Raw genomic sequence first — 23,206 nt, 5'->3', positions numbered from 1 at the left:
TGCATTGAAAAATTTATCTCCCGCCACATTGGACGCGATGAGCGATTTCTAATGAAAGTTATATATATATATATATATATATATATTTTTTTTTTTTTTTTTTTTTTTTTTTTCCAAAAATTTCAGTCGCCCATCACGTCTAATGTGCATTACGAGATCAAATGTTAACGAATATTCTGTTCAAATTTGCGCTAAGACTTGTATGCAAAAGATGTAAAACACATCTCGTCAGATGCGAGAAATTGATCGATTCGATTATTTTTTTCTAAATTCAACTGTAATTGGTTAATTTTTTACTAATATACATATAATACTTGTGACTACGTTTACATGTCACCCTTGATCGACTTTAATAAATTTCGTAGTTCTAAAACTGACCAATCGCAGCTATTTCTCTGAAGAATGACTGTGATTGGTCAAGTTTAGAACTACTAACACAGTGCGATAAGACGCAACCACTCATATCGACCGGTACCTAGGGTAACCAGCACGATTGACCTCGTTTTCAACTGGCCAATAAACATTGTGTCTAATATTGATATACACCAGCCAGTATATCGCCATCCTTGTTGTTCACTGAATACTAGACAGAGACAACTGACAGTACTGGCAATGAATTTTGGAACACGACTATTTTGAGGTTATAAGGATGCTATATGCTATGATCTTGTCACGTTAATTGCGTTCGCACAAGCGATTGAAATTTTTCAATTGATAAATCTTACGTCATTTACATATCAGTTGCTCATTATATTTCGAATGATACTGCAGAACGATATTTAAGGTTTGTAAGACATATCAAGCATGTTGACATGAAAAATCGATAGAAACGATTGTTATTTTTTTTTTTTTTTTAGAGGTTAAGTCAATTTTTACGATTGACTTTCCTTTGCTAAAACGTGAATAATTCGACAAAGGATTTGGTCCACTGGATATTAATGGATTTTAATACCTAGACTTCATAGATGATCTCGATCGATTATTTCTCAAGGTACATATATTAAAATAAGACCAATACACAAGAAAAATGGCGAAGCAACGCAAAAACATAGGAGTTACTGCGAGAATGACGGAACCGTTGTTAACGGTATTGAATTCAACGCCTTCACAGCAGAGTGTGTCTTCCATTCCTACTCAATCAAAGTATGTAAAATTGCTGCGCGCAATAGAACAGCTAGGTCGCGATCTTAAACCTTTTTATACCGGTAGTAAACTTTGCAAGACAATGCCCAAAGTTGAACGCGATCTCTTAAAAGCATGTCGTCTAGTCAAACAATGTCGAGTCGAAGCTATGAAAAGTTCCAAGAAACCATACCAATAACATTATATTTTCTATTAAAATAATCGTTAAAATGAGTTTTTCAAATCCTTGATATCTTAACTGTATGTATACACACACATACACTTTCTCTCTCTTTCTCTCTCTTTCCTAAGAGAGATTTAATATCGTTATATGGAAGGAAATATATATGTATATTCTATTATTAACACAGTATTTATTCTACCTTGAATTTTGACCAAAGTATTATTGGAGAAAAAGTCATTTGTATAAGGTAATAATTTATAAAAAATAACAATAGATTCTATAATCAAATCTGACATTCTAAAAATGATATTTTTATCGCGAATCTCTTTGTATGAGAACTAAGATATTAAGGAGTAATTTTTGCAATAAATGAGTGAATTATGCTCAATCAAACTCGAGCAAAAGAATCCAAGATTTTCCTTATTTACTATTGTATAAAATATACTATATAATTAACACTGCCAAACAACATATTTTATATTAACGATTTATTTGCGACATGCTTTTTCTTCTTTTTCATGATTTTTCTTGATAATATTTATTTATTCATTTATTTCATAAAGCCAAAAGCCTATTATAACTGCACTTAAATGAGCCGATCGTATGTGTGTTGAGGATATAAATTGTGTCATAAAATATTGTATGTTTTGCCATATATTTAAAGCTCTCATTATATCGATGATTATAGTACAAATATAAACGTAAGATACATAGTTACTAATTCTTACACAATAATAACTTATACAATAACTTTATGATAACTTAAAATAAAAGTTTTTATAGAATCTAATATGCACCGTTGCATAAGTTATTAGCTCTATATGATATATAATGTAGTAACATTTATATGTAAATCAAAGATAAGTGTAAGAGAATTTTTTTCCATATATATGTAATGTAAGAATGGTACAAAAATATGTGTTCCTATACTTAAATATTGTAATATTTATAGGCAAATAAAATATTTTTAATGGAAAACACACAATTTGTATTTTAGATAAAAAAACCCATAGTATGCGCACGAATTAGGTCTCTTTGAGAAAAAGTCATGTAGCAGATTTATAGTCTCATATTAGACATATTCCACATTTACTTGTATAACTTTATATATATATATGTACATACACATATATCTATCAACTAATAATAAAAGTATTGATTGTGCTAATTTTGAATTTTAGTAATTTATTATTTTATTACAGACTATTCGACTTTATATAAATGAGGCTTTTTAAAAATCATTATAATTGTGAGATAATTGTCAAATTAAAAAATAAAAACTTATTGAATATATATATATATATATATATATATTTGATCTTTCTATTGAAACTGTATGTTTTCTTACATACTATTATGTATATTTATATAAAATTGCTTTTATCTATATAATACAATAAATTTTAATTTTAATTATTTAATAAATATTAACTGATGATGTGTGTGAGAAATTTGATAAGGGATATCTGCAATTTTTTTGTTCCAGACAATTTGGCAACACAAATGGCAGTTGAGGAAGTTTTTTATACTTTGGATGAGTTTGATACAGAATTTCCAGCAGATTCTGTTGAGTGGTGCCCCGCAGAGCCATTTCGAGATGTATTAGTATGTGGAACATACAAATTAATTGAGAATAAAGAAGGTGCAAAAGATGAAAGATGTAAACGAATAGGACGTATTTATTTGCTTCGCGTGACAGATGGTGGAAAATTACAAGTATTGCAACGAATACACACTTCAGGTGTATTAGATATGAAGTGGATCCATTTCATGGATGGGGAAAATAATCGAATACTGCTTGCCGTTGCTGACTCCAATGGATATTTGCAAATATACGAACTAAAAGAGAAAGAAAGCAAAACAGAGTTGCAATTAATTGCTGAAGAAAGAATCGATGACGATAACGAAGATGTCATGGCATTGTCATTGGATTGGTCCACTCGAGGATGCGTTTCTCGCACTTCTCATTTGAATTCACATATTGCTGTGAGTGATAGTCAAGGCCGAATATCTCATTTCACATGGCACGAAACTGATAATCTAATAAAAGACTTTACGTTACGCGCGCACGAATTCCAGGCGTGGATCGTGGCCTTTGATTACTGCAGCGATAATATTTTTTATTCTGGTATAGTAATACGCTTCATAATGTTGCTGACAATAAGTAAATTCATATTGATTCTACTTAATTTTCATAAATTCTTTCTATGAAAATATATTATCTAAATAAAAATATGGCAATGTAAATTTTTGACAGACTAAGATATTTTAAATTTCAGGAGGTGATGACAACAAGTTTCTAACTTTTGATACCAGAACAGGATCTATTCCTGTGTTGTGTAATAGTAAGCACACTTCCGGTGTCACCAGCATTCACAGCAATGCTGTTAAACCATTCATGCTCGCAACTGGAAGGTAAAAGATTTTTACTCTTTGTTTTTTTCATAAATTTTAAATAACGAGTAAACGAGTAAAAAAATTTCAATATTTTTAATTTGATAAAGTTTTACTCGTATAATTTACAACAAATTATTTTTTGTATTGCCGATTTCTATAAACTACCATGAATGAAGCCACATTTAAAAGAATATTTTTTCTATATATAATATTATACAGAATTGCAGAGAGAGAGAGAGAGAGAGAGAGAGAGAGAGAGAGAGAGAGGGAGAGAGAGGGAGAGATTATTCTTTATAATTAATTTGTGTATAAAAGTACACTGAACTGATTTCAGTTATGATGAGATTTTAAGATTGTGGGACAAGAGAAATTTGAAACGACCAACGTCTGAGATTAATCTTAAAGGTGGAATTTGGCGGTTGAAATGGGATCCGTTTACGCATCAATACTTATTCGCAGCGTGTATGTATGAGGGTTTTAAGATTGTTAATTCTAATTATGACATGTCTATCATTGGCCATTACAATAAGCATTGCGGTATATCATATGGTTGCGACTGGTCATTATTGAAGAAGGAGGATGTTTCGCGTTTAAAAGTATCTAGCGGAGAGACTTTGATAAGTACTTGTTCTTACCAAGATTGTGCTCTCAAATTATCTGCAATTAATTTTAATATTTGTGAATCATAGTGCAGATAAAGGGGTTAATAAGTTTTTTAAGTTTTGTTAAGTTTGTTTACGCGCGGGCATGTATGTGTGTGTATGTGTGTGTGTGCGCGCGCGCGCGCGCGTAAATAAAAAAAGCATAAAAATAAATTGTACAATGCGTAATTTGTATTTACATATAATATATAGTTGAAATATATTAGGTAGAAATAATATCAAATTATTTTTTACTTTTGCATTTTATTAAACTAAATTTTTTTTCGATTTAAATTAAAATAATACTTGTAGTGATATTGAGATCATTCTTGCTCTAAAAATGTTTTATTCCATTTGGCAATAATTTATTTATAAACTTTTTGTATGTATGTACATATATGTATATTTTGTAAATTTTTTTCTCATTTTTTTCTATTTATTTATCTTTTTCTTTTTATTCATTTTCATTTACGAATAAAGCACTTATTCTTTCTTTTATACTTTTATTTGAAAAATATGGCGCTCGTTTGGACACAGACAATTGGATATGATACGATTGGTTACAGCCACTCACATTAACCGGTGCCTAGGGTAACTAGCAGGCTTAACCAATCAAACCAGGTTATGTGCAAACGGACGCCTCTCGACTCTCGATTTTTAGCCTTGTGTCCACGATGATAGAACTCGATCCGAGATCTCTGTCCGAGAAATATGTAACCAATAAAATTGCCGTTTTTCCGTGAAAACTGCAAGCTGATTCGCTACACATTTTTCGAAACTAAAACTCGGATCGTGGATGCGACATAGATATCGTATCATCTTCCGATATCTATGGGATGCGATAGAACAATAGAAAGAGAACGCTACATATTTGGTAGGGTGTAATTAGACAAAGACACAAGTTGTCCATAATCTCTCTCTATTCTTACATCTCTATGGCCATAATGCCATCTGCCCATCTGCCATCACGGATATATCGTTGTAGCGGTAAACACGAGATGGCGGGTCGGACGTGGCGCGAGCCGCATTTCGCCGCGGATGGTTCGATAAAAATCAGTCGTCGCTTGACCGATTCGTTCGAAAGTTGTTTTGTGTGTAACGCGTAACAGCATTTTGTCGATAGTAATATCGTATCTCGCGCTACACGTTTGTGACACGATTTCTCTAAACGAGTCACGAGTCACGAGCTTGAGTACCGGTGAGTAATCAAATACTGTGAGTCAAAAACTTCCTCAAGGAAGCTCTTTACGCTTTCTCGTCATTTTCCTCGGCAAACTAGGACGCGCAAGGATCTCAGCTGGTGGCTGCGCGATCTCACGTCAAATGTTGTGTGTCGTGTCGTGTCGTGTCGTGTCGTGTCGTGTCGTGTCGTGTCGTGTCGTGTCCTGTCCTGTCCTGTCCTGTCCTGTCCTAGCCTATCCTATCCTATCCTATCCTATCCTATCCTATCCTATCCTATCCTAGCCTATCTTATCCTATCCTATCCTATCCTATCCTATCCTATCCTATCCTATCCTATCCTATCCTATCCTATTACTATGTAATAACGATTCGGAAGTGATTTGGCGCGTATCCTCGCGCACATATCTTCGACCCGTGAAAGAAATTGTCATCGGCTAGCCGGTTGGACCAAGGTTAGGCTGCTCGCGCGACACGGCCGACGGCCGACGATGACAGGTTGTGTTTTTCGCCTTCTTTCGCGTCGCGTCGCGTCGCGTCATATCATGTCATGTCACGTCACGTCACATCACGTCACATCACGTCACGACGAGCCCTTTCGCGGTCCTTGCACCTCGGTCGCTTTCTCTAGAAAGGCTACAAAGTAAATCGTAAAGAAATTTGATCTTATATACATATCACGATAATTGGGGCGCGACGCGTCCATCTATGAAAATAACATTATCATAATGGTTTAGACTTTTATCCGCGTTAAGTTGCTTTTTATTACGATACATTTTTAAAATATTTAATATTTTGAATAAGAATTACAGTACTTTTTTAACTGCATAATAAAAAAAGACTTGCTAAATAGACGAGTGTTTTAACATACATTATGTATGTATGTTAAAATTTACATAATATCTACTATATATTTTAGTATATAGAATTTTCCGTATTCTTGCGAGAATGCGTTATATTCTACGTAACGCGTATATATAGTATTAAATAACAAATTTGCGCTATTTTTAATAATTTTCATTCATATATAATATCTTTTCATTAATCGTAACAAGCTTGCAAGCTTTGCATTTTAATTTTTTAATATTATTGGAGATTTGCTAAATTTTCACGTTTTGATAAAGAATCTCGAGCATCATTATAGCGATAAAATTATTCGGTCATTGGAAAAATCAAAACAGAATCTTCCGTAATCTAATGCAATGTCTAAAAAATTAATTCTCTCTGCAAAATATACAAGCCTTTCATATACAAGTATATTCCTATCGAGTAGAAATAATGTGTACGATGTTGATTCTGACAATGAGATTGATTTCCGCTCGACTGTTGTGGGCAAATGATTTTTTTTTTTATATCTCGTTACAACGCGTCTTTTCTCCCTGATGATGATTAGGGAGCGAATCTATTTCCCCCATCGATCACGCTAGGGAGAAACGAGTCACGGGTCACGGGGCGACCCGCGACACAGGGGCGTTGTCCTCTGCTTCATCTCGTCTTCTCGTCATCGCTTGCATATCCGGTATATCTTTCATTTGAGATGTGTCTTCAAAAAGGACGAAAACATAAGAAATTGCATTCGAGAATGCGAGTGTGAAAATGCGTATGTGGTACGCTTTGCCTGCGTCGACGACTTGATCGATCCATCTCTTTTATTATGCTACATGCGATATTTATACGTGAAAACAATGACAGTGTAGTACGAGAGACGTGTGACACGAGAGTTTGAAAAATACGCATTTTGAATCTAATAAAAAATGAATGAATCCAAACCGCCCGTTATTGTAAAACAATTTTCAGAGCAATTCTAATATAATAACATTCGTAATTGTGTTTTAAAGATTTTAAAATTGTCGCCACATAAACTGTGCCATAGTTAAAATAGCTCGCGTTATACAAATATAGCTAGGGAGCTAACATTTTAGGCTCATTTTTAATTAGTGTCATTTAAAACAAAAAAGAAAAACAACGAGATTTTATTGATACAAGTAATATTAATTTTCCAAATTTATATTTATCGCATATATAAGACTAGTTTATCATCGTAACATCGTTACACGCCTAGTTATCTGCCGTATAATAGCGAACGTGCAAACTGGAAGGAGAAATTACAGAGAATTGACAAAAATTGGAAACAGTTTTGACTTTCTCACGAGAAACCATAAAATTTTTCTAAACATATCTTTCTCTCAAATAATTTTCTTACTAGCGAGCACAAAAGACATTTTATTAATCATCCAATCTTTGTATTAATTCTTTAACCTTTAACTGTATGCAAAAGATGCACAATTTGTCACATAAATGCGGAACATTTTCGTCTGTGGCATATTCGACGAATAGCTAAATCAAAGAGCTTATTTCCAAATTATTTGAAATTTATTCTCTTAAGAAATAGCGATGATATACATTTTAGGGTGTCGAATACTTTATCATTAATTTTCCATAACTATTCAGGCATATATTTATATTATGTTTTTTAAATATAAAATTAAAAATTTGAAAATCTAAATTCTTTAATTGCACGAATGAGACATGATGAATGTATATATATATATATATATATATATATATGTTTCATTTCACATCTTTCTCCGAATTGTCACGTACACAATTCTTTATATTATTTATTTCTTTTTCTTGTATTTGGCACTGGCAATGTACACCGTGTGTGCGGTAGACTGAATACGTGTGTGTGTGTGTGTGTGAGAGAGAGAGAGAGAAAGAGAGGAGAGATCGGATCTTTTTCTGGAAGAGTGTGTGTTTGCGTGCATACTGCGAATTTTTGTGTCAAGCGCACAATAATGAGATCTATAACAAACTCTCATGGATTAATGATCCCAAACGATTGCAATTTTTATTACAATTACACTATTACTATTGTTGAAAATTAAGAAGTTTAAAAAGTTTCATATTGAAAGACAGCTTTTTTTAATCATTTTGCGTAACCTCGCTTAGAAATAATTTCTAAAGCAAAATTTTGACTGATTGATATTTTAAATTACGTTAAATTACATTCTGAAAATTTGTATACAAAGAGAGAGAGAGAGAGAGAGAGAGAGAGAGAGAGAGAGAGAGAGATTTTACACAAGAACCACACGTATATCGTATATGCATCTACCTACATATTGTGTATCGCGTTGCGGCAGCGCAACGAAGGGCGCGAACGCGAAAGAAGAGAGGATAAAATAACAAAACAGAAAAAGGTTGACAGTGAGTGCACATTGAAAGGGCAGGCTGGGATTCGGATGTCGTGTCTCTCTACTGTTGTACCGGATCTTGTTCGTTAGATGAGATGGGCGAGCACAAAAAGGCGCGCCGACCAAATTAACTCTTCCTCAGACTTTATGTAAAAAAAAAAAAAAAAAAAATATGTGCAGAAAAAATTTAATTGTATTTATTTACTTTTTTACCTCTTTGGTATACAATTGCATTTATTTCTATTATTTTTTATTATTATCATTTGTACTTATATATATATATATATATTCATTTAACAGCATGTGAATAGCCGAATCATAATCATTGCGATATACGTATTACATGTACCTACATATTTTCGAGACATTTTACCTCTTTGTCTCACACTCTCTCTCTCTTGCAATTATGATAATAATAAGATAATAAATAAGTATAAACATGCACTTTATATAACTTATGTACCTATTATTTTTGGAGTTTTCAATCATACATGTTTGTTTTTAAGAATCTTTGGTATATAATTATTTGGAATCTCAATTTAAACATTTATTCAAAATAATCTTGTTAGAAGTAAAGCCAGAAATTACATCAATCAACTGTTTAGTGAAAATTATATCGTATTATATATATATATATATATATATATATTTTTTTACTTTATGTTTTGTGCGACAAATAAAACAATACACACAGGTACATGTATATTTTTTGGTATAACTTGTTGTATAAAATCTTTCGGCGCCATTGCTATGGAGTACATCTTAATTTTCAACATTATGAACAAGTTGAGAAGAAAACTTGATCGTTTCTATTAACAATCCGTTTCAAAGTGCATATAAAACGTTTTTTTTCTTTTGCGCAATCTTTTTTTTTTCTCCTTCACTTATATTGACATGTGTTATATTGATACATAATCCATACAAACGAATCTCGATGAGGTAATTCCTCAGCTGAGGCTTTCATGTAACATGTAACTTATTGACAATTGTAGATCCTACATGTAATGTAAGTCCTTTATCTTATTGTTAGACGCCTACACTCAAACGCGTTCTTTTACTTGAGAGAGATGGGAGAGGGAAAACAGATACACAGGTACACAGGTACATATAGAAGGGTAGTTCACGGAAGCAGTTTTCTTTATAGAATAATACTAATAGATGAAAAGAGATGAAAATATTCACACATAGTTGAATGCGAAATAGTTTATTCGATGTATCATAGTATTTTAGACGCGCGGTACATAATAAAAAGTATATCCAACAAATAAATAAAACTCTATATATTATATGGAATTGCAGCAAATAAGCATATACGACATTCCTCTGCGACATTTGCGCGCTCGTTTCGAATTTATAAATGGCAGCTATTCATCCCGTTTACTTTCTTATCATTCGATAACAGTCGGTGCAGTAGTAGCAGCAGCAACACTCGCGGCTAACTATACTACAATGTACATATATGCTACATATACGTACCGCGTCTTTCGTCTTTTATAAATACATAATAAAATCGTCTCTTTTTCTCACGCTCTTTTTCGAAGAAGCGAATTTGTAACACATTTTTTTTCAATCATATATATATATATATATATATATATATATATATATAAAATACAGGAGAATATATACTCTTTCCGCAAAATATAAATTGATTAAATAAAAACAAGATTAAAATTCAATCCATAAGCTAATTTATGTTTATTACATTGATTTTTCAGCGTTACAACGTAATGTTAATAACATTAGCTGCGTTTAGCAATAAAGAAATCTGTAACTGTTGGGTTTCCTCGGAAATCGCGCATCATGCATGAAATCACACGCAATCACGCGTGACGGGTGCACCGTATATTAAAGCGATCGAATTGACTAGCTCTTTTTAAAGTTACGATAGCTCTTTGAATTAGGTCAAAAGGCAGAGCTTTTGCAAACTACCCGTCAACACACAGACATAATATCTGAAACACTCGACATTACAAATATTTCTTTCGCGTTTTGCGTGTCACCTCTGTTATTATATATTATACCTCTATCGCGGCATTCTCTTCGATTTTTTCGGAAGAAAAAATACTGTTTCGAATGGAAAAAATTGAATGAAAATTATTCTTAAATTATCTTAAATTATCTCTTTTTATTTTTATTTTTTTTTCTTTATTTGAAATAAAATAATTATATTGTTATTGGAAAAAAAAATTAATAAAATTATGTTCCCCATCTGTTGTAAAAGGGGAACTAACGTAAAATATGTAACATTTTCTGGCAATACTATATCTGCGATATAATAGCCATCACGCACCGTATTAACTTCCTCCGAACTGGAGAAACGACACGAACCGATAACTCTACCAGATTTACGTCTATTAAAATTTTCACCATTAATACTTATGATTTTTATGAAACGACGTAACGAGTAATGACGGACACGATGAAACAAGTTTGGAAAAGCCAATCTTATATTTATTCACCCCCGTCGGAAATATTCGCTGTAATTCGCAGCTGTAGACACTAACGATAAATGTACCGGGTCAAGTGCTACATATCTAGAAATACTTTTGATCGAAGAGCCCATATCGCACGAAAATAAATTGCATTCGCGATATATTGGTTTACTTTGGTTTCGATTGTGCCCTTAATTAACAGAAATGTGTGAATTTTTTATTAGTCGCTTTTAGCCCATTGCTGTATGGAATTAAAATATTTTGCAAATTTTCGTTGTGTGTACTCTTGTCACATTTCGTGAGCTATTTACATAATAGTGCCGCACATCATTGTATTAGGTATTAGAGGTGTGTGTGTGTGTGTGTACACACACACACACACACACACACACACACACACACACACACACACACACATATATATATATATTATATTATACGAGAGAGAGAAAAAAGGAAGGATGAGAAAAAGGCGAGATGAACCGCATGAGAGCGGACGTAATTTAAAACATACACGATGACGTACACGTATATGTAGCGGCAAGAAGAGTGGAATGTTCAGAATCTTAAACGTTTAATGGAACGTAATCGGTTAATAGGTCTCGCACATTCAGCTAAAGCCGATTACTACTACCGACATGCACACACGCCGCGACGAATGACGACGCACGACGCACGACGCACAACGCGCGACGCACAACGCGCGACGCGCGTCGTCTCCCGCATTCTGTTCGCTCTTGCTCCCGGATATTTTTATCGTCCCTATAAAATTCTACATGTATTCTGTCTAGCTTTTCCCGTTGCACACGGCTTTGATCGCTGCTATAAAGCACGATCTCCTCCGAGTACCATTTGATGAAAAAATGTTTTTGGATAAAGAATTTTCAATCTCAACGTATGTGTATGTTGTGGTTTTATTTTTATATGATTTATGTGTCTTTTATCAAAATTGTAAACTTTGAATAATTTACATAAATAGCATGCAATATGCTTTATATTTATATCCACAATAATGAAATATGAAAGAAATTCACCCCACAAATATATATACCAATTTTTTTTCTATAGCAATTTATGTGTCAATAAAATATTGAAAAAAGTTACTTTCTTACATAGTTAAATATATCTATAATAAAATGCATTGAACGTTTCTTAACGCAACTTTAATTTTAAAATAAAATACGCGATGGATATTCCATCTTTTGCTTTTCGAGTAAAATTGAACCTTTTTCTCACGGACAGACACGGAAATTATTCTGAATTAAACGATCGGTTTTGATTCTCGACAATATTCAAACAATTTTTCTCTCGTTTGATTTGCAGCGTAGAATGCTAAATGGTAGCCACCAACAGCATGGTATATGAGGAGATAGTTGGTATACGGGGCAGCTGACCCCAGCCGCCGCGCACGCTTTTCACGCGCGAGATGCCCCACAATCTAAACTCAGTTTCCGCCAATTCCGCCAACGTAGGATCGAATCATCAAGCCTATCCTCAGCAGCCGCATCATCGAGAGAACGCAGATGGACTCCAGCCCGAGGTAACGTTCTATAAAAAAAGAAAGAAAAAAAAAAAAAAACGCGCGTACTCACATACTCACGACAGAGAGAGCAAGAGAGGTTTGACGCGTCTGCTGTCAATTATTTGTCGACATCTTAATTAATCTTATCCATTTTGGCGAACAAAAAATATTTTTAATCTGAAATTATTAAAATAAAAAGCATATGATTTAAAATATTAAATAGAATAAAATGGAAAAAGAAAAGCGCTGTTTTGCTTCCTTCAATCTATTAAACTCAAATACTTACAATCGTTGTTTTTTTTAGAAAGAACCGGTGGAATTCGACATTTCGCATTTGCGAGGTGCCCCAGCGGAAGTCGAGACATTGGTACACAATATCAAGGAGGTGGCCCAGCAATTCCTCTATCACTGGCGAACTTTCCCCATCGTTCTGCCACTGCCATTGTCCTCGTACACGGAGGGTGAAGACACGTTGGCGCGAAAGAAATATCATCTGAGAGATCTTTTTGTGGCACCCAGTTTCGACGAGTTGGACGCCGTCGCTGTGGACAGCAAGGGCGAGCCTAAAAGACTAACCAACAAACAACTGGAGAGCATCAGGGAGCGAGGGTAAGTCTTTGTTTCTTATATAGGTATTTTTTACAAATCTCCATTTTACTCTTTTAACAATTGTTTTAGCTAGTCGTAATTTTATATAATTATACACTACATTGCATAGCGGCAGTAGATATATATATATATATATATATATATATATATATATATATATATATGTATATATAGGTAGTAAAAAAAAATATATCGTATAGCATAGTAATGAGTAAATAAGAATACATATATATATATATAAACCGCGTCCGGATAAATCGTTAAATCTGTCAAATTGACATTGATTGAGGATTGAGGAATAGCGATACTATTGGAAAAACAATGAGCAAACGTATGAATTTTGAAATGATTTGTATAGTTGTGCCACGCTTGCATTTGCAATAAATGAGCTATACGCAGATTCTTTCTCTCTCTCTCTCTCTCTCTCTCTCTCTCTCTCTCTCTCTCTCTCTCTCTCTCTCTCTCTCTCTCTCTCTCTCTCTCTCTCTCTCTCTCTCTCTCTGTTGCATAAATAAAGCGATCCTTGTGCTGCTCTGCGTGTATGTGTATCTGATATATACTCTAACGATTTCTGTAAAGCTTACACAAGGATAAATATGGAAAGCCGAAGAAGCTGAATGCCACTCAGTTGGAGAGCATTCGAAGATGCGGGTATGTGTGAGACATTAGCGACGACATTTGAAATATAATAAAAATATATTTAAACAAATAATAAATCGATATTTCTCTCGCGCAGAAAATTGTCGCGTTCATAGTATGATCAATCTACTGCATTTGCATTAGTTTATCCCAAGTGCTCATTTGCGGAATTATTTATAATTTAAATATAATTTGCGCGATTGAAATTGGAGATTGATATGAGATAAATTTAACGTGCGTAACTATCACATACATATATATTAGTTGTTGTCGCACGGCAATTGAATTTCAATTTAAAAATTATATACATATACTTAGCTGTTATTTATATTATTAGTTTAGATGTTTGGCTGGTGATACATAATCGTTGTAAAAACGAACTTGACATGAACTAAACATGAGCTTTAGCGCGAATCGCTGTAGTCGATTATAATTATATTACATATTCTCGATTATATCGAATATAAATATCTAATTTAACTAGTATTAATTAGTATAGATACTACCGAATATCTATGTACTCTTTGATGAAATTAGAAAACGAATAGATATTCTACTATTTCTATCTATATGTTGAATAGTTTTGTAACGATAAAAGTGCTTTGTATACAATATATGTATATGTGTACATGTCCTTATTTATTGTTAGTGTTTAGTACAACATATTCGTATAAATCAAAGTAAACTATCTGGTTTTGTAAAATACCAACGCGCTTTGTGCGATTTTGATCGGAAAACTTGATATACTAAACTAGTTAGTTAGTCGCGCGACTGATTAAGGATTCTTCTTGCAGAGAGTTCGAAGTCGACTCGATCAACTTTGCTGGACAGACACATCGATGGCGATTGAGCGGTCTTTTGCAGCGCGGCCGAGACAGACGGCGGGACGCGTTACTCACCGATCTCGCTCTGGCGACCAGGTTTCTCGTTGTAACGGCGAGGGCTAGATTAATTTCTCATTGCTTTAGTGTCTCGCAATCTTTTAAGGCCTTAATAACGGGGCTATTACGACTTCTTGGTAAGTTGACAGTTTGCGTTTTTTTTTTTTTTTTTTTTTTTTTTGCGCTTTTATGCGTAATACAAAACACGCGCTCGTATACATATATGTCGTGTGATGTTTAATGGGACTTTAACGCATCAGTTGTGTCAAAAGTTAATAAACTTAACACATTTCGAAATTCATGAATTTAACATTGTACAAAGCACACATTATAGTCCCTTAAAATACAAAATATAAAATTAATTTCTGAGTTAAGGTAAAGAGATATTTGCCCCGATTTTAAAATTAAAATTTTTATTTTCATCAACTTGTTTGTGTGTGTGTGTGTGTGTGTGTGTGTGTGCGTGCGTGCGTGTGCGTGTGCGTGTGCGTGTGCGTGTGCGTGTGCGTGTGTGTGTATAGTCGTCCAATTTCTCTTTAAACGTCACACGACATTTGCATTATCGATTAGTTATGCTTTGCGTAATGATTGTGATACCTATGCATATATCTATGTATACAATTATAACGTATAGATATTAGATATACATATATATGATGTATCTTGCAGACATTATAATCGGCGTACCCTCGCTTCAGGCGCATAACTTGGATGCTAAAATTAGGGAAGAACGTTGTCGATACTTGGTAGCGGAATTAGTTTGTCGGGTAAGATATTTTCATATTACACATTTGCAAGATCTCGCATTGTCTTCGATATATAAACTTTGCGCTTCCACTACGTTTTTTTATAGCCGGAATATGAAGATTCTTTGGAACTACTCTGCGGATTCATAAGGAAACAACTTCGTCGGGCAACTACTGAAAAGTTCGAAGTTGAAAGAGAATCGTCTCAACTATTACCTGTTTCGATCCCTTTTGTATTTGGCACACCCGGGGGAGCCGCGGTCGATCTTCGGTTATTCAACAGGGACATAATTAGGAAGGCTTTGCCGACGCTTGTCGCAATTTTGGAGAGAGAGACAAGAGGCTGGTTCCTTCACTTTAGAGAAAGACTGATATCCGAATTGAGAGCACAAAAGAAACCGGACGAAGAAATAGAACGAGTAAGAAATGTTTATTATTAAAGATAAACGCTCAAGTATAATATATTCTAACGCTTAAAAGAAAAATTACAATATTATAAATACAATATAAATTTACTATATTTGATATATTTTGTGTACGAAATAAAGCATATATATATATATATATATATATATATATATATATATATATATTTCACACACATCGATATCGATATTTTTAGGAAGTTAACGAAGCGGTGATGCGCGAATATCTGCAAAGAGTATACTCGAATATCCTATCGCACCCAGATATACTCGCGTTAGGCGACGGTATTGCTCAGCTGTTGGTTCAACAAGCGCAATCGGTCGTGTTGATGCATCGAGCGGTAGAGAACATGCAACGGAAACTATCGCAAACCAAAGAATCTTTACGACGTCGCATCGAGAACGAGCATCCGGTCTTGTCGCGAATACAGCCATGGATGCGCGATCGTATGCGGGAGGCTGAGGAGAATTTCATCGAGGAATGCGAATGGAGCGCGCACGAGGAAGCTCTGACACTCTGCAATCATCAGAATCTCACGCAAACGATTTACTTTCTCAATCGTGATTTAACCTTTATGAAAGAGGTATATAACGAAATGCTCAATTTTATTTTGTTGAATGCTTGAATGCTTTGGAAATATTTATTAAATTTATCCATTTCTCAGAGAGAGCCAGTTCTGTTGAAAGAACTGCGAAAAGTCAAAACTCCAACGAGAACTTTCCAATGGCCCACGCAAATCTGGCTACCAAAGAATTGGATAATAAGACGTAATTTTCAAGGTCAATCAGAAATCATTCCAACCGTATTGAGCAACACTCCGACTTCTATTACAACACCTCGCGCTGATCCCAGCCAGCCAGTCTTTTTAGTCGAAAGAGAGATTGTACATACAACTACGACAAGGTGCTTGAATCGATCTATAGCTACGTTACGTTACGTTTCACGCATATGCGCACATTTTATATAGTACATGTAACTATATAAAATGATACTATAGATAAATTATAATGCTATATATATATATATATATATATATATAATACTATAGATAAATGCGCGCGCATATATGTAAAAACGGACCGCAACCTATGAAACTATTATCTACATCTCAAAATTCGACTTTGTAATGAATATCGTGATATATAACAGGTGGCCGATGTGGCGCTGGATAAATTACATCGCCAGGACATGGTGTTGGACTTGGAATGCAATGTTTTTATTGGGCGTAGCCGTACCGTGGTGCAGTCCCGTGTCTTTTCGCGCTTTATTGCTGGTGCAATCGTTTACTCCCGACCTGGAATTGAGTCAACTCAACGGAACATTGTTCCCGAGAAAGTCATCGCAGATGCCTACTCTTTGTTCTCGATTAATAGCGCTTTGGAGGCACATCAGTAAAAGTCGAACACATTTTGAGACTGAACCAGATACAGGCAAGTTTAATTTCGATCACATTTTCATAAATATATTTTGTAAATACATTTCTATACTCATTTTGATCCCGATGCAGTTGTAAAAAACCCAGAGACAATATTAACAAAATACATTATAATATTAAAGATATAATTAGAGCCACGAATAATAATATAACAACAACCCTCTTAGGATTTATCGGCAAAGGTATGACCCGACATCTAAATAGACTGTGGAATTATGGCGCAAAGGGTCTGTTGGGCACACTTATCATACTGTTTGTATTTCCCGTGGTGTGTATTATGGCGAGTGTCAGCTCGCTGATGATTGCTCTTACCGCAGTCTTATGGTTAGTTTCATGCACAATAATTTTCTATTTGTTGAGGGGTTTTTTTTTTTTTTTTTTTTTTTCTTTTATTCTCTCTCTCTCTCTCTCTTCCCCCTCCCTCCCTCCTTTATTATTTTATTTTGATTTTTTATTTTTATTAATTTTTATTTTTATTAATTTATTTTTATTAATTTTTTTGTGGCATAATTAAACTCGGCTCTTTCATTTTGTCAGGATGCCTTTGGTCACGCTAGCGCTGCATGCGTTTATGGCGCTTATCATGGACTTGGATAGCCCCGAACCGAGCCGTAATCGATATCTCGTGGTGGTGGAAGCACTACTCTGGAACATTTCTGTTCAAGGATGTTTACAACCAATAGCGGCATTATTCGTAGCCTTTGTTCTGTGCCCAGTCATTTCATTCGTGATACTTACAGGTAATCAAAATGCTGAATTGAATAAAGAATACAAAGAATGATGTGCACTGTTATGAAAAAATAATCCTATTTCGCAGTTGCTGTGATACGTTACTGTGTCAGAGTGCTCTGGGACACAGCCATGTTCCACCTAGTGATTAAAAACAGAGGTCGGATACCAGCGAGCGATAGCTTTGTCGTAAAAAGAATAGCTGGGCCGGGATTAGCTTCGGATTATTATTATCAAGTGAGTTGTCGCACTTTTTTAGATGGATGGATCGTATAATGTCCGGCATTATATAAAATCTGTAAAACTGAAATTATATTTTCGTCAGATAAAAGCGGAACAAGCGTTGGCTGCGTTCGAAGCGAAATTAGAACTGGACGAATTGCTGGCTTTCCAGCAAGAAACCGAGAGATTAATTACTCAACCGCAGAGAGATTTTACTCAGTTTGTCGAAGCCTGTTTCGGTCCGTTTGCCGCTAGTCTCGCAAAGACAAAGGATCCGTATAAATCGCTCGAGAAAGAAGCCAAAGATTTGATCGCCGTATTACATGAGAAATTGGACCGACGAAGAAAGAATTTGCAGACAGGTCTCGGCGTCGCGGTGAGGAGTAAAATAAAATTAACTACTTTTGACTTGAAGGTAATTATTTTTCGCAAAATCTTGTGCGTTGTATGCGATAGGTGTATGTGATTTTCTACATACTTTACATATTTTACTTTCTATAAATTTGTACGCAGTCTAATTGTAACATTCTTGAAACAAAATTGTAGGTGGTCATACAGCAAGGAGCACTGATGCTAGAACGTCTATATCCCACTCATGTTTTGGCGAGATTGTCCGGGAATGAGGAAGATTTTTGGGAAAACAAAGGTTTAGGAGTATGCGACTGGGCGGGTCTGGCAGGACTTATGTACGCCGATATTTTTAGTCTGGATTTTCTACAACCACTCGACGATTCCGATACTAAATTCAGATTAGAACCGCACCCAGGAGTTGATTTATCGCGATACGCCGATATGGTCCACAGTACTGAACTCGGTGGTATCAATGGGCCTGATTTGCTTGGCGCTGTTTACGCACCACGTGGAAATATTCAGGTGCACAGTCCATATCTCGAAGTATCTGCTTTCAATCCGCGAGCTAAGCAAACCAGTAACAGCAGAAAGGCTGATAAGCGATGGTAATTATCTCTTTTGAATTGAATTATTTTGTCGAGTCAAGTTTTTTTTTAAAAAATACACAAAGTATAATTTTTAACAGCGATACTAGCGGACTGTTGACGTCGGCAAAGATCCGAAGACGCACAATGACAAACGACAACAGTTCCGAAGGACGGTGGCAACCGTGGAAACGCCAGATTCGTCCGTACAGTGCAGAGAAGCTAGTGATTCCTCTACCGGTACCGCATCCGGCTCATATAGCGGTAACTATACATAATCGCGACTCGGAGGATCCGATAACTCTAGATTCGGAACTATGTCAAAATATCTTGCGGGCCATTGAGGAATCTCCCGGTGAGATGGCAATAGAATGCGTAAATCGATACAGAGGCGGCGGCGATGGCGACGGCGGCGGTGGCGGTGGCGGTGGCGGTGGCGGTGGCGGTGGCGGTGGCGGTGGCGGTGGTGGTGATTCTAGCTTCGATTCCGTCGCGTCGCAGTCGTCTGTCTCGATCGAAACTGGTTTGGAGAAGGAGAACGAGACAACGCAGGAGACTGCCGTGGCAAACGAAAAAAATGGCGAGACTTACCATTGGACTCTGTCAAATTGGGGCGGTGGCATGACGCGAAAACGAAACAACTCTGGATCTATAAAGGTTGATCTAGCGTCTCCTGAAGACGTTACCCTCGATACAGATACCACCAGAGTGATGTTCAGCACATACGGAACAACCGTTTGAATTAAATTTGCCATTATATACGCCGAAGTTATATAAATGGCTCTCTCGTCGTCGTCATGTTTATAAATGATATATGAAGAAAAAGAGAAAAGAGAGAGAGAGAGACAGCTACAATTATATTACATAGATTTCAACCCAATCTTAGAGAACAGCCTTTATCATCCAAGATGATATCCAATATTAAAATCGCATTATTCACTTTCAACTAAGAGCAATACGGATTCTTAATCAGTATACAAACTAGGCATTTATTGAAAAGTTTTAATCGTTTTTAATCAAAAGTGTAAATTTGGAATGTTAAAAACGAGAGATATCTTCCAAGAGAGAACATATTTATAGATCAATTACCATGTAAGTATGTACTGTCGAATAATATCTAATGAATTACAATTATTTACATTGCGATAAAACGTGATCTTCCGCAAAACTCTATTATATCCAGATTTTCCTGTAAAAATTCACTAAATACGCTAATATTATGTATCAATTTATTTGTTCAGTACAAAAGTTTATATAGAAAATTTGAATTATTGACAATTCAATTTCAATTAATTTTATTTTCTTTGGTAGAATGGATAGGCAAATATGAGTCTTTGGACACTGTTGCAAGTGCTAAAGAATATAGAAAGTGCACGCTTGTTAATATTCTTCTGTTTTCAGTCAAACTAATTTCGAGCTTTACTCACAAGTACTCTTCAACCAATGTTGATTGCCTAGATGAATTAGTTGAGGAGAATCTAAGTAACAATTCTTTTACGGTTTTTAACCTGGCGCTGATTGGACAAGGTAAGGTCCAATTTTACTACCGTTAATAGGTAAATATAAATGTGGTAAATAAAAATAGAAGTAATAATATTCTTCTCTTTGAGTTCTTCCTCTTAAGAAGAGGATTAAGCACAAAAAATTGAATAAATCGAACGATCGAAACCAATTCCTCTACAAAGATGGAAAAATATTAAAAAAAAGCATAGAACGAGTATTTTATAACATGTATAATAGTGTCTGACGTCTCATATTTGTTTCATATAGTATTATCATCGCTTTGATTTGTTTTTTAACTATTGGATAAATTGGTTTAATGAAAAGTATAAAGTGATCAATGCAAAAAGATTGAAAGATTTTTTTTCATTAAAAAATTATAATTTTCAAGTCTATTTTATTCATATATACATATATGAGAAATGATTAGAGAGAGAGAGAGAAGGAAAATATAGATCCCAGATTGTAGTGCAACAGATAAGACTAGCAAAGCCTCTCTTTAATATTATACTAAATAGATACATTCGCGCATATTGACATACTGTATATAGATAGCCAATTGTATAAATAAATTTGTTAATGTAATGTTATACACAGAATATACATTTTCTGTTATTTGCGGATATACTAAACGGCGATTTACCGATAAAAGATGTATGCTTACAATTATAAATACTCTTATTTATAATATTACACAATGATATATAGAATTCTGTGTGCTCGTGCGACGATTATGTTATTCAAGTCTATTGTAAAATTGTGAAACTTCCATTATGATAAATAATAATGGATATGTTATCGATTACATCTTATGTTTAACTCGATAATGTACAGAGCATAAATTGAACAATATGTAATTGTAATTGTAATTCTCGTATAATTTATTTTATCGAGACAAATGCGCTCTTTTAACGTGTATCTAACATTTATGAAATATTTTAATGTCGTGCGTTCAAGTCTCTCAATGTACATTTTATTTTACTAATAAAATTACAATAGATGTTACATATCTTTCTCCGAGACATTGTGAATCGAGATTAATTTTAAACGATAGCGTGCGCTGCAAAAGTTAAAGAAATACCGCGTTAAAAAATAAATGTATTACGATTCTGTAGATATGGAACAAGATATAGCGAGAATTTCGACGCGATTTTACTATACTAATTAACACCAATAGTAAAATTACTTGAATTCAATAAAATTTACTGATAATACACAAAGTGCATTCCCGATTTCGATTTCGATTTCGATTTCGATTTCGATTTCGATTTTGACTTGGATTATTATTTGCATGGCACATGGAAATTGATCGTAAAATCACTTTTGTGATTATAGCTTGTAAGTTATGGTCTCAATTTTTGTTCAAACCGATTCGCACTGCCCAAAGATTCAAATAATTTGAATTTGAAGATGCTAGATATAATTGCATGTTACGATATAAATAATTAAGTCTCAAATTTTCGAATTGTTTCAACTTGTTTGAATATGCATACTTTGTATAAGCTCTATATCCATACATTTGAAATCAGAATGCAAATTTGTTCGGTTCATTTCGGACAGACTCGGTTCGGCTGATGACTCGTGATTGGTGGGTAGTGTTTCGAACAGCGCCGCAAGATTGGGTGCTTTCCATTTAGCGATAAAGTCGACGCAATCAGAAGCATTATTTTGTCTTTTTTCAACATCGAATGACAACAAAGATAGAATGATGTCTATGTCGTTAAATGAAAAGCATCCACCATTATCGTGATACTACCCTCCTAGTTATCGACAATCTAACGTCATCGTGAAATAGACAATCTATGTATTTTATATGTCTATGGTGGCAAATTCAATGAATTCAATAATGAAAACCATGAAAACGAGATTGAAAGATCGTAGATCGCGTATGTCGTATGTAATATACATATCTCGCAAATGTGCGCCCTTCTATTTTTTGGGTCTTGTGAAAATTATTTTCTATCTCGTGATAATTACTAACTAATTACAACACGAATTTGAAAACTATGAATAAAATTGTATAATTTTTTTTTCAAGACTGCGCCATCTCTATCGAGCGAGAGCGAGAGAGAGAGAGAGAGAGAGAGAAAAAAAAAACTCGTTTCTCTGCGCAATTTCCAAGAGATCAATGACAAACTGTGACAAACGACCGTACGATAACGGAAAATACGTAAGATGTCTATGCGTGAGAAGGCCCAAGATCCATCCCTGCATATATATCTGTCAAAATAAGAAAAAATCTAACATCAAGAGACATTCTCGGCTTATCTTATTCTCACGTTTCGATAAATTGGTTTATGGTTTGACGTGACATTCTTCGAGGAAAAAAAAAAAAAAAAAAAAAAAAGAGAAAAGTGACGCGGAAAAATACTCGAAATAGAAAATATGAAAGCTGTCAAAATGTTGCTTC

General features: G+C 34.5%; 2 protein-coding genes across 7 annotated transcripts; both read left to right on the top strand.

The window, feature by feature from the left end:
* The first annotated feature begins 410 nt into the window (after positions 1 to 410).
* On the top strand, positions 411 to 4,526 carry LOC140672268 (diphthine methyltransferase). 3 transcript variants are annotated; one of them, XM_072904260.1, is made up of 5 exons: positions 412 to 784; positions 858 to 1,143; positions 2,793 to 3,434; positions 3,586 to 3,721; positions 4,038 to 4,526. In XM_072904260.1, the coding sequence occupies exons 3-5, from the start codon at positions 2,810 to 2,812 to the stop codon at positions 4,390 to 4,392; spliced, it is 1,116 nt and encodes a 371-aa protein (XP_072760361.1). In that variant the 5' UTR covers positions 412 to 784; positions 858 to 1,143; positions 2,793 to 2,809; the 3' UTR covers positions 4,393 to 4,526. The 3 variants fall into 3 exon arrangements, with proteins under 3 accessions (XP_072760363.1, XP_072760361.1, XP_072760362.1); XM_072904261.1 differs by having other exon boundaries at positions 414 to 784; positions 858 to 991; XM_072904262.1 differs by lacking the exon at positions 858 to 1,143 and having other exon boundaries at positions 411 to 784.
* An 856-nt stretch (positions 4,527 to 5,382) lies between these two features.
* On the top strand, positions 5,383 to 22,016 carry LOC140672787 (uncharacterized). Of its 4 annotated transcripts, XR_012047946.1 has the most exons (17): positions 5,383 to 5,542; positions 12,476 to 12,692; positions 12,979 to 13,283; positions 13,863 to 13,934; positions 14,717 to 14,940; positions 15,473 to 15,570; positions 15,657 to 15,968; positions 16,172 to 16,558; positions 16,640 to 16,878; positions 17,125 to 17,405; positions 17,578 to 17,734; positions 17,948 to 18,150; positions 18,228 to 18,376; positions 18,465 to 18,776; positions 18,908 to 19,317; positions 19,398 to 20,388; positions 20,698 to 22,016. XR_012047946.1 is itself a non-coding variant. In XM_072905192.1 (16 exons), exons 2-16 carry the CDS (start codon positions 12,579 to 12,581, stop codon positions 20,035 to 20,037), a joined length of 3,903 nt encoding a protein of 1,300 aa, XP_072761293.1. In that variant the 5' UTR covers positions 5,383 to 5,542; positions 12,476 to 12,578; the 3' UTR covers positions 20,038 to 22,016. The 4 variants fall into 4 exon arrangements, 3 of the variants coding, with proteins under 3 accessions (XP_072761293.1, XP_072761295.1, XP_072761294.1); XM_072905192.1 differs by having other exon boundaries at positions 19,398 to 22,016; XM_072905193.1 differs by lacking the exon at positions 5,383 to 5,542 and adding an exon at positions 11,885 to 12,047 and having other exon boundaries at positions 19,398 to 22,016.
* Positions 22,017 to 23,206: the final 1,190 nt, after the last annotated feature.

Source organism: Anoplolepis gracilipes, chromosome 13 (genome assembly GCF_047496725.1).
Source record: "Anoplolepis gracilipes chromosome 13, ASM4749672v1, whole genome shotgun sequence".
In the NCBI taxonomy this organism is placed as follows: Eukaryota; Metazoa; Arthropoda; class Insecta; order Hymenoptera; family Formicidae; genus Anoplolepis; species Anoplolepis gracilipes.
The sequence above is the reverse complement of the archived record's forward strand: the minus strand, read 5'-3'. Positions and strand labels throughout refer to the sequence as shown.

Bases quoted from the DNA above. Each gene is read 5' to 3' on its own strand.
- LOC140672268 (XM_072904262.1), top strand. From the start codon at position 2,810: ATGGCAGTTGAGGAAGTTTTTTATACTTTGGATGAGTTTGATACAGAA. The intron at 3,435-3,585 runs GTATAGTAATAC...TTTAAATTTCAG, and splicing joins CGATAATATTTTTTATTCTG to GAGGTGATGACAACAAGTTT. The intron at 3,722-4,037 runs GTAAAAGATTTT...AACTGATTTCAG, and splicing joins TTCATGCTCGCAACTGGAAG to TTATGATGAGATTTTAAGAT.
- LOC140672787 (XM_072905192.1), top strand. From the start codon at position 12,579: ATGCCCCACAATCTAAACTCAGTTTCCGCCAATTCCGCCAACGTAGGA. The intron at 18,377-18,464 runs GTGAGTTGTCGC...TATTTTCGTCAG, and splicing joins CTTCGGATTATTATTATCAA to ATAAAAGCGGAACAAGCGTT. The intron at 18,777-18,907 runs GTAATTATTTTT...ACAAAATTGTAG, and splicing joins TAACTACTTTTGACTTGAAG to GTGGTCATACAGCAAGGAGC.